Source organism: Equus caballus, chromosome 13, assembly GCF_041296265.1.
Source record: "Equus caballus isolate H_3958 breed thoroughbred chromosome 13, TB-T2T, whole genome shotgun sequence".
NCBI classification, from domain to species: Eukaryota; Metazoa; Chordata; class Mammalia; order Perissodactyla; family Equidae; genus Equus; species Equus caballus.
Window position 1 is genome coordinate 41352615 of NC_091696.1, and position 17386 is coordinate 41370000.

General features: G+C 52.2%; 1 protein-coding gene across 8 annotated transcripts in view; it reads left to right on the top strand.

Annotated features, from left to right (window-relative positions):
• The window catches only part of MYH11 (myosin heavy chain 11), a 118412-nt gene that overhangs the window by 57007 nt on the left and 44019 nt on the right, over positions 1–17386 (top strand). For 4 of the 8 annotated variants that reach the window (XR_011424790.1, XM_023616272.2, XM_070232241.1 and 1 more), the window contains exons 6-10: positions 1522–1542; positions 3748–3840; positions 6812–6875; positions 10064–10162; positions 12980–13123. Coding sequence is in view for 6 of the 8 variants with exons in the window: in XM_023616272.2 (XP_023472040.1) it covers positions 1522–1542; positions 3748–3840; positions 6812–6875; positions 10064–10162; positions 12980–13123 (421 nt within the window). In the remaining 2 variants the exon portion in view is untranslated. The remainder of the gene's footprint in view (positions 1–1521; positions 1543–3747; positions 3841–6811; positions 6876–10063; positions 10163–12979; positions 13124–17386) is intronic. The other 4 variants (XR_011424791.1, XM_023616273.2, XM_070232243.1 and 1 more) reach the window with 1 other exon arrangement.

Here is a 17386-nt window from a genome sequence, read left to right on the forward strand (position 1 = left end):
GCACAAGCCGAGTGCGGTGGGAGGGCCAGGACTCGGCTATGAGGACTCGGGCCCGGGGTTAACTGCCGCCTCCCCTGACAGCTCACAGGAGAGGTCATTGTCCCACTTGAGCGGGCCCGTTTGGGTCTGGACCAGTCCTCGCCTCACCCAGGACCGTCATCCCGAGGGGGTCCTGCTTTGTGAAGTGGGACGAGCCTGCTGCCCACCAGTGAGGAGTGTCACCTTACTTCAGGGCTTCTCCTGGTGGCCCCATTGTCCTTTTGGACCAGATAATTCTCTGTGCGGGCTGACTGATGCATTGTGGGATATTCAGCAGCATCCCTGGTCCCTGCCCCCAGTGTGACAACCAAAAATGCCTCCAGCCCTGGCCAGGGGTCCTGTGGGGGCCCAGTCGCCCCTGACTGACAGCTGCTGCTTTAAACGAATCTCGGTGAACTCTAGTGGTGGCACAGCTGTCATTCCTCCACGTGTCCCTCTGACGGGGGCCCCGGGGGATGGAATGTGGTGTCCCTCGGCTCGTCCCTTGCCTGAGCGTCTGCGTGTGCCAGCCACCGCCAGGATAGGGTCCAGCCGTGAGTCCGAGAGACGCTGTCATTTTGTCACTGAGCTTCCAGACACGTGGGAAACGGAGAGAGTCGTCAAAACAGCCTACAGATTAAGCCAGATCACACAGTTTGATGAAGGGCTCGGAAGGAAGAGAAGAGCAGGTTTCTAGAATCATCCCTTTTTGGGTCCATCCTTCTCTTCCTCCACCCCCATCTTCTTCTCTGGGGGACAGAGAAGGGGACAAGCCGTGGGGCTGCGCGACGGACTTGCCAGCGCCTCTGTCTGAAGGTTTGGGGGTGAGGAGCTGGCAGAACGGGGGCCTGAAGATGGGCTGGGGTGTCACCGCTTCCTGCCACCCTGGGTCTTGCTTCCAGCCCTCAGAGGCCTCTCTGGAGCAGCCACAGAGACCAGCTGGTCTGGGGGCCCTTGGCGATCTGGGCGGGCGCTGGTTGCCCTTCTGGAACCTTCGTCCCTCACACAGATGCAGGAAACCCAAGGTCCAGCGTTTCTGAACCATCTCTGGGACGGAGTCTAGGAACAAAGGGACCCAAAGTTTGTGGGGCCCTTAAATGCTGTTCCCACTGCATTTGTCGTCCTTAGAATAGTCAAAATAAGACATATAAGACAATAATAAGGCCTGATCTTTATCAAGTGCCCGCTGTGTGCAGACACCTGCGTCTCTGAGTTTGTAAATGCGTCTTAGCCAGTCTCTTGTCTGACACAGTTTGCAAGGGCCTCCCTGTGGCCCCAGCCACTGCAAAAGCCTTTGCAAGGCCTGGGTCTCTGAGAAATTAGAAACAGGAGTGAGGGGAACAGAGAGGAAGGAGACAGACTCAGAGTTGCCGCCGTCCACGTCGTGCCGGGGAACCCAGGCCGTCGGGGGGGGCGGGGTGAAGTCCTGTGTTCTCCCGCCCTGATGGGCGAGTGATCGCAATAACACTGACGTTTGTTTTATACCGTATCGTTCGACCGCAGCAAGGCCCACCTCTTGCCTACGTGAGTAACTGGGAGTGTTTTCCTGGTGTGTACGGGAGGCATGGAGTGTATTTAGATCTGCATGCTCCTGTTGCACCCTCCCCCCCCGGGTCCCATAGCAGATGGTGGAACGGGCGAGGCCCCCAGGGTTCACAACGCAAACCGACAAATGACCCCAATACAGTCCTGCGGGTGTCCGTGGCCCGCGCACAGGGTGTGGGGTGCGGCCACACCCGCAGGACTCCCATTGGGACCCCAGGCGTGTCCTCCAGCCTGGCATGGGTGTCCCCAGTTCACAGTGAATCCCCACCGTTCGCACCAACGCGTCCATCACCGGTGTCCCCGACTGGAGCCCCCCAGAGACGTCTGTCCCGTCTGGTTGAGCGTTTTAGGACTGTCTGGCCCTAACGCTTCCCTGGCTTGATTGACAGTCGATGACACTGCTGTGGCATGCCTCCCCTCTCCCCCCACCCTCATCCCTGGATTTCTCCCCTGAGCCCTGCCCCCCCCCGCCCCGCCCACTGGTGTGTCCTCGTGCATGCGTGTGCAGTGCGTGTCTGTCCTTGCATGCCGGTGGCTGGACCTGAGGCTCCAGAACCAGGAGTCTTGGGGTTCGCGATGCACTAGCTTTGGAGGCGCGGTAAGGCCCCAGCTATGCGACACACGACTGGGCCCTGCTCGGACCCCTGCATACATAAACTCATCTCTAACACAGAGCTTCAGGAGCTGGCATAGGGGTCCCAGCCTGGAAGAGACCCTCAGGGGTCCTAGTGGGTCCTAGGGTCATACTCAACCCATCTTACACTGGGTGGCAGTGTGATGGGAAGGTCAGAAGGGGAGTCAGGGTTCTTCTTCGGGATCTGCTCCTGTGTGACCTCAGCCAAGACCCTTAACTCCTCTGGGCCACAGTGGCATCATCCATAAAATGAGCCGTTTGGACCAGATCCCCATGTTTAAAGCTCTCCGGAGAAGGACCCTTTGGTCCCACCAGCTCGAATTCCCCTTCTAGAAAGGGGACCTTTAGCTAGGGATCTTGGCACCCCATGTTTGTGCTGACAGAAGTGGTCCCTTTGGTCCCCTTCCCACAGGCCAAGGACAGGCCATTGCTCTCGTTATAAATTCCCGCAAGTCCCAATTATGGGAATTCCACGTGTGGCTGGGATTGTCACACAGATGACGCCTTGGGTCCATCGCCTTTGAGAGTGGCGGTGGCGAGGGCACGTGGGTAAATAAAGCACATCAATCAACAGTAGCTTCCTGATCTGTCCCTTTGGGGTCAGCTCCCCACGATGCCCGCCGTGTGCAGAGGAGCTGGGAGAAAGCCGTGTGCCCCTTTGGCGTCTAGAACGGCCCCCAGAGGCTTCTTAGCCCAGCCCTGCTGCCTCGGAGGAAAGGGCAGAGAGATCAGCAGAGAGAAGAAGGGGGACCCTGAGAACCCCAGCCTTCCCCGGGAGGCCTGGAGGAAGAGCTCGGACAGGGAGCCCTGGGGGCCAGGCCAAGAGCCGCTCCTCGCTTTCCCGGCATGACTTACCTTGTTGGCCCTTTCCTGCCACCATTAATCACGTGACCGCGCGTGTGCACAGGAGCCCCCTCCGAGGGGGCCGGTGGGCTGTGTATCGTCTCAGCTGCATTTAACCTGATGAATGGAGCTCAGGCAACCTGCTTTGAAACTTTGTCCTGCAGTCGGTGAAAAGTATTCCCGGTGGGCTTTGCGCCTTCTTTCCTTGTCTTCCCTGGGAGACTCCAGAAAACTAGTCCCAGAAAGGAAAAATGGCAACTTTAAGAAAATCTCACGAAAACCTTCAGGAGAAGGATTTTAGGGGTTTCGCTTGAAGGAGGCTGCTTGTTAAACAGGAGCCACAGACAGCAGGGCAGGTTGTGCACTGCACAATTCCACAGGGCGTCATTCACTGTGAAGTAAATGCCACCGCCCGGTCTTGTGCAGTGCTGCAGTTCTGAGTGGCAATGACACTGCCTAGCTGAGCAGGCCCTCTCTATGAAAAAGCGGCCTTCCTTGGGAACAGACATGCTCGCTATAAGAGAGCTCAGCCAGTTGCTGCTCTTCTGAAATCCTCGAGTAAATCGGGACGTTAGCACTGGGGGTCTCAGAGCAGGGGGGTGATAGGATGGGCGAGCACCTGTGAGTTTCGTGACACCATCTGTCTCGGGCAGAACCATCCGCGCCTGCGTTGTTTTCTCCAGTAACTAGATGTGCCTGCATTTTAGGGTGAGCTGGAAAAGCAGCTTCTACAAGCAAACCCGATTCTGGAGGCTTTTGGCAACGCCAAAACAGTCAAGAACGACAACTCCTCCCGATTCGTAAGTAGCTGAGCCCCGCTGGCTTTCTGGGATGGGCTGGGGTCCCACAGTGTCATCTCCCCCTGAGGATGCGGACTGTGCGTGCAGGGGGAGTCTGCGACGGGAGGCGTGGAGGTGCGCGTCGCAGCAGCATCTTGCCCTGGGTCTCTGGTCCTGTCTTGGCCTCACAGCCCTGCAAGGTCCCGTGTCTCCTTCCCTCATTCATTCGTTCACCGCTCATCCAGCACACACGCACTGAGCGTCTCTGGTGTCACAGGCGCCCTGTTAGGCGTGGGACATTCATGATTCACTCAATGAGTAGAAAGTGCTAGACACCTCTATCCCACACTCCTTCATTGATTCAGCAAAACCCCAAGGGAGCACCAACTGTGTACCAGGCACACACATCTTTCAGCATGCATTTATTCAGCGCCCACTGTATGCAGTCATTCTGGTAGGCATTTTTACGTACACCGTACACTGTTCTCTTTCGTTTCTTTTTCCATTTGCTCGGTTAATTTTTATTAAGCACCTACTGTATCCCAGACCCAGAACTAGGCTCACAGGATGGCGGTGAACAATCCAGATGCGGTTCCAGCCTTTGTGAAGCCTGTGATCTAGTCGAGGAGCCAACAGTGGACGAGGCGGGGCTGCCCCCTCCCAGCCCAGGCTTCCCCAGGCTCCGAGGGCCTCCCCTTTCTCCCCTGAGCCTGAAGGGGGCAGGAGAACCCCAAGCCTGGGTGGTTGATGACTCTTAGACAAAAATCATTTTGTTGTAGAAAAGAAGTGGTGGCCCCCGTAGGAGAGTCAGCAGGTGTTTTCATGAGCAAAGACTGCATTTGCGTTCCGGGGGGGGGGGCTTCTGCGGTTTCGGGGGTGCCCCTCTGAACTGTGGTCCCCCCAGGATGGGGCCCTGCAGATGCCTCTGCTCTGCCCGTCCCGAGCTGCTCTGCTGAGCATCCCTGTGTCGTGCGTATTCACGCAGCAGTCCCCAGCCCTGTTAACCCTGAGACCCAAATAATTACACAATGTCCCCTCCTTTCCTTTCCTGAAGCTGGAGTCCTAGACGACATCACCTACTTCACACATCAGATTAAAACAAATCGGCATCATGCCCTAATGTAGTATAAGGAGAAAGAGAATAAGTCATAATTCAAACGTGCAGTTCAGCCCGTCAGTGCTCAGGCCAGAGCCCATAGGAAGACACAGTGGACATGTCAGACACTTGCATTCACTTCCAGAATCACTGTGACCGTGACAGCCACAAACGCAGACAGAAACAAGGGGGCTTTGCTGGGGGCTGATGCCCTGGGACGGGATTTTCCAGAATGATGATATGCTCTTAGAACAGCTCTGAACCAAAGAACGATTTGCTCTAGAGTCACACGGATGTGACTTTCTTATATTAGAGCAACATTTAAAATTTTTTGGTCTGTTTTTATCTAAAACAGCCTTAGGGAGCTGGCCCGGTGGCGCAGCGGTTAAGTGCGCACGTTCCGCTTCTCAGTGGCCCGGGGTTCGCTGGTTCGGATCCCAGGTGTGGACATGGCACCACTTATCAAGCCATGCTGTGGTAGGCGTCTCACATATAAAGTAGAGGAGGATGGGCATGGATGTTAGCTCAGGGCCAGTCTTCCTCAGCAAAAAGAGGAGGATTGGCAGCAGATATTACCTCAGGGCTAATCTTCCTAAAAAAAGAAAATTAAAATTAAAAAACAGCCTTAGGTTCTAGGCTCAGCTGCTTATAAACAGGTTTTTCACCTCCATGAATATCAGGTGGGACGTTTGAAAGTCCCCGGGGATGTGGCTAATGCTTGGTGGCTGGGACTCTCCCGTCACTGGAGGGTGCCCAGCCTTTGTGGTCCCCGTCCACTAAGAGCGGTGGCCTCACCATCGTGTGACAGCCCAAACCTTCCTTCCCCCAGATTTCCAAAATCCGGGTGGTGGATGTGCTGCCTCCCCCGAGAAGTACTGCATTTGTGGGTTGCAAGCTGGGGCGAAGTTTCTAGCATGTCCCAAAGGACAGCCAATTCGGAGTCAACCCCTAAAAATGTCCCCCGCTCACTGGTACCCTACGCCTTCTTGGGCGGGAGAGGGATGGCGCCCAGGACCAGCAGGTCCTCCATTGCCGTGGCAATGACCCTGGTGGTCCCAGATCACGGTCTTACTTCCTGATGGAGAAAGTGTGAGGGTTTTGTCAAGACCTGAGCAAGCCCGGGGGATGGTGTCCACACAGGGGAACGCCTCCCATCCCAGAGGCGGGAAAAGGGTAGGATTCTTAATCAGCTCTTGAGAAAGTTGGAAAAGGGCCCGTGCTCCGATGCAGGACCTGGCTCTCCTTGATTTTGAGGTTCAGCTAAAACAGAGGCAGGTGGACTGGGCGTCTCCTCCAGGGGGAGAGACCCGAGCAGCCCAGGGCCAGGCAGGGCCCGCAGAACCCCCTCTCCAGGGCCTGCTTGGATCGCCTGGCCCCCTGGAGTCACGATTCGTCCTCCCCTGTGCCAGGAGGCCGTTTAATTCGCAGCGGGATGAACTTGGACCCGCTTGATTGTGGAGGGCCCGGCGTGTTTTGGGCGGGGGCAGGCAGGGCCCCCTCCAGCCACGGGGCGTGACAAAACATGTCTCCTACTGATGGCTCTGCCTCTCGGAGCGCTGTCGCCCTGGGCAGGTCACACGAGCTCTCTCAGCCTCAGTTTCCCCACCTTTAAAATGGCAGTAGGTGTGATGGACTGAGGGTCCTTGCAAGAGCTGGGAGAAACTGATTCGTGCACGTGTTTTGCAAGTTCCCGTGTCGCTGGGTGGCCCCGGATGGTCCCCGCACAGCAGATGGGGGTCCTTCTGACATGCTGGCCTGTGAGACTCGGAGAGGTTGCGAGCACCTCTGTTTTTTCTGTGATTGTTGCCTGAATACTTCCTGCCCACCTGCCCGCAGTGTGGGGTGGAGGGGCCGAGGCTGGGGAGCCCTCCGTGACCTGCGTTTTCCCATCGACAGGGCAAGTTCATCCGCATCAACTTCGACGTCACCGGTTACATCGTGGGAGCCAACATCGAGACGTGTATCCTTTCTGAGCCTGGGCCACGTGGGGCCCACCCTGCGCCCGCAGCCGACCTCCTGCCCAGAGCCTGAGGGGCCCGAGAAAAGCCCGGGAGCCGGCCCCTCTCCCCAGACTCTTGGGTTCCTTCTAGAAGGAATCTTCCCTGGGGTGGTTTTCCCGTAACAGCAGGCACTGTCGTGCGTGGACCGCAGGTTTGAACCCCAAACAGCCTGCACGTTTGAGTCTGGGTTGACCTCTCCCTGGCTGTGTGACCTTGGGCTGGTTACTCAACCTCTCTGTGCCTCATCAAAGAAATGGGGATGATGGAAGTCCCTGCCTCAGAGAGGTGTTGTGAGATGAAATGAATTAGTTCACGTCAAGCTCTTAGAACCATGCCAGACGGAGTAAGGGCGGGTGGATTTTGCCTATCCTGGGATCTTTGCTTCATCCGTACTGGGCCAGGGTCCGAGGCCAAACCCAGGACTTCTTGTCCTTCTCAGGAAGCTGGTCTGTGACCAGTTCCAGTGCACAGATAGGAAATTGCTGGGAACAGAGCTTTCCTGAAGGATGGCCGTGCTGCACAGGACAAGAAGAGTATGTCTTTGGAGGGCCTGGATGGTGAAGTGGAGCCGAGTTGGAAATTTCTGGACTCAGGGACCGAGTCTAGGGTTCAGCTTAGGAGCATTACAGGGGCCTGCCAGGCTCAAGGATGTTGTACTCTTATAGCTGCTTGGGGAGCGTTTGCTGGCCAGCCGTGGGATCCAGGGCAGTGTCTGGTTGCATTTTGGTGCCTGGGATAAGCTTCGGAGTGGCACGGTCTGGGTCCAGTTCTCGGCTCTGCCATATTAGCTGTGGGGCTTCGGGCAAATCACTTAACCTCTCTGAGCCTCAGTGCAAAATGGGCATGATGACAGCCCTCCTTGTGCAGTTGTAGTTAAATTGTAATGAAATGAAATGACATGCACAGCCCTTGGCCCAAAGGGAGCATGTAACATGTGGTAGCTATTATGTCCTTGTTCACCTTTGTCATTTTCTATTTCAATCCACCCAGATTTTTTTTTTTTCTGGAAAATCGATACTCATCTACTGGTGTAAAAAATTTGTCTTCCTCTAGAGAAGCACCCACAGCAAATCGTAGCCCCTTAAACCCACATGGAAGAAACAGGCTCTATTTGACTTTACCCGAATCAGCCAAACCCCGACCTCCGCAGAACGGAGGCACGATCATTTCTTCTCTGTGCCCCCAAATCCACTGGATTCGATTGTGTCCTCTCCCCCGCTCTGTCATGTCAGGTCGTGTAGACTGGTGTCTCTCTTCAAGGCCTCTTATAAAACAGGTCCACAAATCCTAAAATCCAGAACCTTCTGAAAACCGAAACTAGCTGGTGGCAAAAGCTGGCCTGAGCCCACGAGAGGCTGTTTATAGTCTGTTTGTCCCCTCAGGAGAATATCGTTGTGTTTTGCTGCAGGATTGTCAAGGGGCTGCCTTAGAGCCATTGAGGGCGTTTTATAATATTCATGATCCATCCACAATGGTCTGTCCGAAATCTGGGAAATTCTGAGACTCTTCTGGCCCAAGGGTTGGGAAAAGAAATTGTGGAACTAATGCTATTTTTATCATCATTAGCCTTGTCCAGGAGTCTCTGTGTGCTGGGCGCCACCCTGGGCCCTTAGCACACGGTATCCCGTTGAATCCTGGCCCAGCTCTGGGGGGGTGGGAGGTGCCTCTTCAGGGGACCCCAGCCGCACCCGGAGCCCCCACTGAGATGCTAATGAGCCAGAGTGGGGCAGTGGTGGGCTGGCGGAATTCTGCGACTTCAAACTTCCAGCAACAGCTTCCTGTTTGCTTTGTGGGAAGTGGACCCAGGCCACCAACCAGCCCCAGATGTTCTGAGGACGAGGTGTCTCGTTCTGCAGGCTGAGACCCCCGCTGTCTGGGGCTGCCCGGCCAGCCCACCCTCAGAGGATTCCTGTCTCACAGCTTGTTCTCTGGCCCCTGCACGTGCTCCTCAGCCATTCATTTCCTGTGTTTATGACAAGTCCCGGGCAGCCCCCCATCCCTCCGGCCTCAGCTCCCTCCCTTTAGATCAGTGGCTCGCAAAGTGTGGTCCCCAGAGCGGCAGCATCTGCATCAGCTGGGAGCTGGGCAGAAATGCAGATCTCAGGCCCCGCCCAGACCGGCTGAGCCAGAGCCCTGGGGGCAGGGCCGGCAATGTGGGTTTCACAAGCCCCCCAAGTGATGTGGATGCTCTGCCAGAAAGGCTGAGAACACGGCTTTCCAGGCTGGAGGGGGCTGGGGCGGCTCAGACAGCTGCTGCTCAGCTCCAGGGCTCTGAGAGGGCGAGGTCTGCCAAGCCGTCTGGGCGCAGGTGGGCCTGCTCCATCAGCCTCACCATCACACTGAGTGATGAGCAAGTCCACCTGGCCCAGCAGCCCAGCCACCACGTGCCCTCCCCACCGTCCCCAGCTCCCGCGGTCTCCACGCCCCACCGCGGCAGAACAGCTCTCTTTGGTTTCCTTAGAGGGGCGTGTTGCTAGTCTCCTTAGAAGGCTGGCCAGCTCTGTGAAGCCCAGCCCCTTGGCCGCGGTGTTTTGGCCGCCACAGGACCTGGCTTTGCCACTTCCTAGCTGTGTGCTTTTGGGAGATGCCTTCCGTCCCCGAGCCTCAGTTTCCCTATATTGAAAATGCAAATAACATTCACACTTGTTTTCTAGGCTCGTTTGTGAGGCTTAAATGAGCCAATGCATGTCAGCCCCTTAGCACAAGGATTGCTAAACCGTAGGGGGTGTAATTCTTTTCACTCTGTGAGCTGAAGCTCATTCTGCAGAAGAGGAGTGGGGGGTGGTTACCATGCCCTCCCCACCGTAACTCTTTCATCCTGGGGTCTTGGGGCTCCTGGTTTTTTTTTATCGTTTCCTTTTCTCTGTTCCCCTCACTCCTCTCTGGGCCTGGGGCCTGCCAGCAGCACCCAGTGGTCTCACTTTGGACCCGTGAACCAGAACTGGGAGGTCAACCCGTGTGAATCTGGCGTGGATGGCTTGGCTCTGCCCGGCTCGAAGGCTCTTGCGAACTCTCCGGGGAGCCTCTCCCGGGGCCTGGAGATTTCCCCTCCAGCAGCCGGGGCGACAGGCACTGGGGAGGAAGGTTAGGTTCCTGTGAGGGGGGGCGCTTGTGTTATCACTGGAATTCTTAACTCCTCCCAAACCAGATCTGCTAGAAAAGTCACGGGCCATTCGCCAAGCCAGAGACGAGAGAACGTTCCACATCTTCTACTACCTGATTGCTGGAGCCAAGGACAAGATGAGAAGTAAGTGACAGCAAGGACAAGCGTTGGGGGTTTCAGCCTCCCCTTTCGTCACGATCCATGGTTAATTGATTGGCTATTAAAACAGTCTGAGATCCTGCCAGGGAAAGAGCTGTATCTTTGGGGGGCAGAGGGATAATTCCTCATCTCCTTTTGAGTGAGTGTGGCTTTTGTGTGGTCATTCTTGTTTACTGAGCGCCTGCTATGTGACACAGAAGACGTTGAGCCCCATTAGATGTTAGATGATTAACTAAGAAAGTCCCATTAGAATGGAAGGTGTCAAGTCCAATTAGACACAACCTGTGCCTTCCAGGAAGAGAGGAAGACAATAGCTGTATTTGCCAGTTTCTAAAACTAGCAATTCGATAAGATGCAATTTTATAAAGAATTTTGAGGGGAAGTGGGACTAACCAGGTTTCCTTATATGTGTTTTGAAGGTGACTTTGAAGTGGCCTTTGTGGGGCAGGGGTCAACAAACTTTCCATAAAGGACTAGATAGTCAATCTTCTAGGCTTTTTGTTGGCCACGTGGTTTCTGTCATAACTGCTCAGCTGCGCCATTGTAATGGAGAAGCAGCTGGGGCAATAGGTAAACTGAGGCATAGCTGTGTTACAATAAAACTTTATTTATAGAAATAGGCAGTGTGCTGTGCTTGCTCACCTCTGTTGTAGGAGAAATATACATATTTTATTGGGGTATAATTGACATATAACAACAGTATATTAGTTTTAGGAGTACAGCATAATGATCCGATGTTTATATATATTGCAAAAAGATCAGCACCATTAGTCTAGTTAATATCCATCACCAGTAGGAAGATACTTTTCCACGTGAATACAATGCACTGTGTACCAGGTTCCAGTAGGAAATTATACGTTCTGGACATACAGTCATCTACTCACTTAGGAAGAGAGAGACAAAATCATGGAGCTGGAAAAAGGAACATACGAGTGAATACAGGTCCATAGTGTGGTCTGCATTCTAGTAACAAGCTTAAGTCGAAAATTTTATGAGAACAATCCAAACTTCGCTGCCCATCGGTCTCGCGGCCCCCAGTTAGTTACTTGGGTTGGGAGCATCACCCAAGGGACGTTTGCTGGGATGGGGTGTAGTGCAGAGCTCTGCCACTAGGGGGAGGCATCACTCATTATTCAATCTCCTTGATGCTTGGCGGTCTGGAACACGGGGTGAGATGGATATTTTGGATAAATGGGGGGATGCTGAACGGATGTTATATACCAGGCAATAGGTAAATTAGCAGTTCCGGAGCGGGACACTGTGGGGTGGCCCAGGGACAAATGTTTCCATCCCTCCTCCTTTTGCTTGTCACCAAAGTCAACAGTTGGGTTTCTTGGCAACTCAGGTTCCAGTTTTGTGCTGTCTCTGGTCTGCCAGAAATTTGGGTAAGGAAAAGCCTAACAAGCAAAGTTCCCAGGGACCATTTGTAGTCTTGATGATAGATCTGGGAAGAAAAATCGGCTATTTGTAAATTCATCCGTAGTCTGGATAACGAAGTCTTGGCCAAGACCCCGATCCTATGACTTTCATCAGGCGTTTCAGTTAATCCGAAGGCTTCAGCTAATTGGTGTATTGGGTCCCTTTAACCTCAAATAGCTTCCAAGTGACTTGACCCCTAAAAGACCTTTGTTTCAAAAGAAAAGTATCTCGCTGACTTCTTTCCAAAAGTGTAATCACATCCAGTCTCATTAAAGATCCATCTGGAAGAGGGTGTCGTAAGAGCAACTTGTGCGAGAAAAAGAGAGGCAATTACAGATGGGAGAGAAAGGGATGGGGAACTGATTAACACAGGAATGTAACCACGGAACACTTCACAGAGAACAGCGTTTAATAGATGTAACAGTATAAACAAGCAGTTGGCAACTGTTTTTGCTAAAGGGTCAGAAAGTAACTATTTTAGGCTTCGGGCACCTTGTAGTTTCTGTTGCTGCTACTCAAGTCTGGCTGCCCTGGTAGCATAACAGCAGCCATAGACACTGACAAGGAAAGGGGCGTGGCTGTGTTTCAATAAAACTTTATTTACAAAAACAACCAGCCGACCAAATTTGCCAACCCCTGCTGTAAACCTTGTCTGTTGATTCAATTAGAAATAACTGGAGGACGAGGATGGTGGAAGAGCTTAGTCTTTATCCGCCATAGGAAGACGTCAACAGATAATATCTAACTTTGACGTATCCAGAAATAGCCTATTCTATATGACATATAGATATAATATTATATATAGTAAGCCTGTGATATATAGAGATTGTGGCAACTACCAGAATAAACAGCTAAAAGAGATAAAGCAGTTATCCTAGGGTAAGGTAGGAGTTGGAGAAGAGATACGACAGGGAATGGTGTTTTTTTAATTATAAATCTTTTGTTAGTAATGGATTTTTAAAATTCATGTGCATGCGTGATTTTATTTTACAAAATTTAATAAGTGGATGAATAAAGATCGATCTAACTTATCAAACAGCTTTCTTACGGAAGGCAGAGTGCCTTTGGGCAATTGAGATAAAGGTGCCCCTTCCTCCAGGTAAATGCAACCCCGCGTCAGGGGTCACGGCTTCGCAAACGGAGCCAAAGCTGGATTTCAGCTGCTGGGTATCCTGGGGCAGTGCACAACCTGCACCACTGTGTGAGGCCGGTGATGGCTGGTGAGGCCATCTATGCAATGATGCAGAAGGAAGGTTTTAAACCATCCAAGTCTTGGGAAAGGGGAAGAAGTTATGGTGGCCCAGAGCCTTCATCAGGTCTCTGTCTCACGTTGAAAGTGGAGTGTGTCTTCCTGACCGCTATCCCGTCTCCCTCTCTTTCTAGATGACTTGTTGTTGGAGGGCTTCAGCAACTACACCTTCCTCTCCAATGGCTTTGTGCCCATCCCAGCTGCCCAGGACGACGAGATGTTCCAGGAGACCGTGGAGGCCATGGCCATCATGGGCTTCAGTGACGAGGAGCAGCAATGTAAGTCTTCAGACTTTCCGTCCGGCGCTGGCGAGGAGGTGTAGATTCGTGCTCTTGGTTCCACTGGCATCAGTTAGGAACTCTTCTCTGGTCCGGACAGAGTTCTGCTCTCTGAATTTCCCACCCCTTCAAAAAGAAAAAAAAAAAAAGAAGAATGAAAATGAATATTACCTTAGGTGGTTTATCGGTGTTTTAGAAAAGTGGCTGCATAAATTAGTGTTCTTTCAGTTACAAAGTGACCCAAATTGGCTTAAGCAAATGGAAAATGACTCACTCAGGGATACCGGTTTCAGGTACAGCAGGTTCCAGGGGCCCAAAGGATGCCTCTAGAAACCTGGTCTTCAACAACATTGTCTTTAGGTAGGCTGCAGTTTCTTGACAGCAAAATGGCTGCTGTGGCTCCAGCCTTTACATCCTTTGCGTTTACATCCAGCAGAATTTCTTTCTCTTTTGATTCCTTGCTTGAGTCCCTGAATGGAGTCTCATTGACTCTTATTGATTGGCGGAGGTTGATGTGCATATTCCTGAGCCACTCATTGTAGCTGGGGTTGTGGACAGCTCTGGATGGCTTAGGTTGTGGTCTCTATTCCATTCTTGGAGCTGGAGGTAGAGAGGCAGTTGGCCTCATCAGGAACATATGACCAGAGGATAGGGGAGGAGGAGTAATCAAGGCAACGGGTTTACTTGGGGTCTTGCTGGAAAGGCAGTTCTGGTAAGAAATGAATATTGATCAATGTCATCAATCGATGACCAAGAGCCACCTTTGGTCCTGAGAACAGGATGGCACAAAGAGATATTCTTGGCTTCCACACTGTGCTTTGAGAAACTCTGGTCTTTCTGGTTAGACGTGCCCCAGGGTTCAAGGTTAATCTCTTTTGGGAACACCAAGATAAGACTGCGGAAAATTTCTCTTCCTTCCCACGCCCACGCCCGCCCCGGAGCCCCAGAATAGCACGAAGTCGCCGAAATGCGGCGTGTGGGGAGGGGCAGCTCCTCCCGAGATAACTCGGGACCCAGAAAAAGAAGGCTCTGTGGGTCGGTTGACAGATGGACGGTGTTTGTGGCTTTTGGCTGGGGTCCCACGTCAGAATCCAGCACTAACGGCGTCCCTTCCTGATGTCATAGGCTTTCCCAGAGTGATTCATTTCATTTGGGACACGAGTCAGTTTTGCTTCTAATCTTTGCTTAAAAAAAAAAAATACAACTGATGATTACGTACTTGCCACGTGCCTGCATTTGCTTAGTCCTCCCGCCTTTTTTTTTTTTTGAACGTCCTGGGATGTTCAGTGTAGTTTGATTTTAGATAATGAAAAACTGGAACAAACTAAAATGTAGATCAGTAGGGGACTTATGAAATTATCGTTTGACTTTGTGAAAGAAAACGAGGCCTTTTACATTGTTTTAGAAGAACACTGACTGATGTGGAAATGTTTCTAATGTCTTTAAAGTGAAGACATCAGGTGCAAAGCAACATGCTAAGTATTTTATAAGCATTCCTTGATATCGCAGCAACCCGCGAGCTGGTCACTGTCATCCCCAATTTGCAGATGGGGAAACTGAGGCACAGAGAAGTGAAGGGGCTTGCTCAAGGACACACAGCAACGAGTTGCTGGTGGAGCTGAGACTCACTCTTGGGTTCCATGGCCTCCCAGGCCCCATTTTATGATTCACTGTGCTCTGTTTTGGTCTGGGAAAGTGGTTTTTGTCCATTTAAACTCCTTTAAAGATCTATGTCAGAACCAAAGCCTGGAAACCAAGGCTGGAAAGAGCCCAGTATGTTCTAAAATGTGGACTCACGTTGCTGGGCCATAAATGACGCAGAATCCCACCAGGAGATGGCCTTCCCTTCTCTGCTGCCTTTGGGTTCTGGTGACTTTCAGAGAGAGCGCAACAGTTCGCACCTACCAGGTCTGCAGCTCTCTGTGGCTGCTAATCTCCCTTTAACCACAGAGCGGAGCCCAGGCCCAGGGCCTTGGGCAGGCCCCAGCATCTTGCTGGAACTGGATAATATTGCTTCTTTTCCCTGTATTTATTTTTATAGTTGCCATCTATTTATGGCAACGGAAGCTGATTTTTCACTTAAGGTAAAATTTCCTGTTAAAGTAAATCTAAGGAGAGAGAAGAAAGTGGGTGTAAAGAAAAAGGTTAAGTAAATAATAGAGCAGATGGTACACAGACAGAGGAAGCATTAAGATGAGGCTGTGCAAAGCCTGATGCCCATGCGACACAGACTCAGGCCAGTGTGTGTACCTCCCCTGGTTATAAATACAGAGCTACTCCCAGCCCACCACAAAGAGGCTGACGGAGAATGGAGGGTGTGGGGAGTCAGGACCCAAGCCCTGGACCTTCATGAGGCTCCAGGGAATCCATCCCCTCTGTTTCCAGGATCTCAGCGAGGGAGATGTCACCCAGAGAGCTGGTAGCAATGTAGGACTGGAGTAATAATAAGGACATAATAGCAACCACTGTTTCTTGAGCGCTGACCCTCTTTAAGTGCTATGTATTTAATCCTCATGACAATCCCATGAGCTAAATGTTTTCATGGGCCTTCAGAGGGTGAAACGGAGGCCCAGAGAGGCTAATACCTGACTTGAAGTCACACAGCGGCTAGGAACAGGGCCAGGATATGAGTTAACCGGGCAGCTAGCTCCAGCCCCCAGGTACTCCAACCTTCCCAGGGACTGACTAGATCCTTTCCCCAGACTTCAGTCATTTGCCATTGATGTCACTTCCGGTTCCATCTGTATTACCATGGCAGAATATTTTTATATATAGGATGGATTTCTACAGCTGTGTCCACTCTGGGCTTTGTCCTAAACAACAAGGTCTGTAAAATCACTAATCGTATGCCCTGGTTATACTATTTCTAATAAATTAGAATAAATACCTAACTATTAGCATGTTTTCAAAGTTTCTCATTCCACCTAAAGTCATCCATTCTGTGTACCCCTGGCAGCCCATGTGCCCTATGTTGGGAAACCCTGTTTCCTAGTCCTCAGTAATAAGGATGGCCTATTAGTTTCCTGTGGCTGCTATAGCAAATTATCACAAACTTGGTGTCTTAAAACAACAGAATTTGGGGCCGGCCAGGTGGCATAGCGGTTAAGTGCACATGTTCTGCTTTGGTTGCCCAGGGTTCGCCAGTTCGGATCCTTGGTGCAGACATGGCACCGCTTGGCAAAAGCCATGCTGTGGTAGGCGTCCTACATATAAAAGTGGAGGAAGATGGGCATGGATGTTAGCTCAGGGCCAGTCTTCCTCAGCAAAAAGAGGGGGATTGGCAGCAGATGTTAGCTCAGGGCTAATCTTCCTCAAAAAAACCCAAAAAACCACAACAGAATTTATTCTCTCACCATGCTCCAGCCAGAAGTCCCAGATCAAGGTGTCGGCTGGGTTGGTTCCTCCTGGACGGTCTGAGGGAGAGTGCTTCCCAGGCCCTTCTCCTAGATTCTACGGCTGCTGGAAGCCCTGGGCTTTCCTTGGCTTGTTAGACGCATCACTCTGATCTCTGCCTCTGTTGTCACATCCCCTTCCACTTGTGTGTCTTCTCTTTACACTCTTATCAAGATGCTTCTCATTGGATTTAGGGCCTGCCAGGTTAATCCGAGATAACCTCACGTGAGAGCCTTAACTTAATTACATCCGCAAAGATCTTTTCCCCAAATAACGTCACATTCACAGGTTCCGATGGACGTATCTTTTGGGGGCCCCCATTCAGCCCCACTACAGGCGGCTACCACTATTTAGCACCCCCTGGGCCAGGTGCCTCGCTGCATCCTCTCTCCTGACATAAACTTCACGAAGCAAGTACTATTGTTACCATCTCCATTTTTCAGGGAGGGAAACTGAGGCCCAGCAAGGTGAAGCTGGGATTTTCTAACTCCAGAGTGTCTGCTTCCCACCACTCCCCCAGACACCCTCGCCATTTGTGTAGCCCCTGCCACTTGGCCGCTCTGCTGTCCACTGGCTCTTTCAGCTGGTTCGTCTCTTGTGGCCGGGGAGTGGCAGCCGTTCTCGCGTGCTCACGTTCTCAATGTCAGGAAGTACAAACTCCTGAGCCCACAGGAGAGTCTGGCCTCCGCAGCCTTGGAAGTTTTCTTTTAATTCGCTCCCGGCATTTCAGCGTGGGTGGATTTCACACAAAAGTCTGGGTTTCCATCATCTTTGGAAAAATCAGAAGTCTGGCAGCACTGGGCTTCCCTCCCCTGTAGCCACGATGGGAGAAGCAGCTGTCCGCCTTCGGGTGAGGTTATGGCCTCCAGG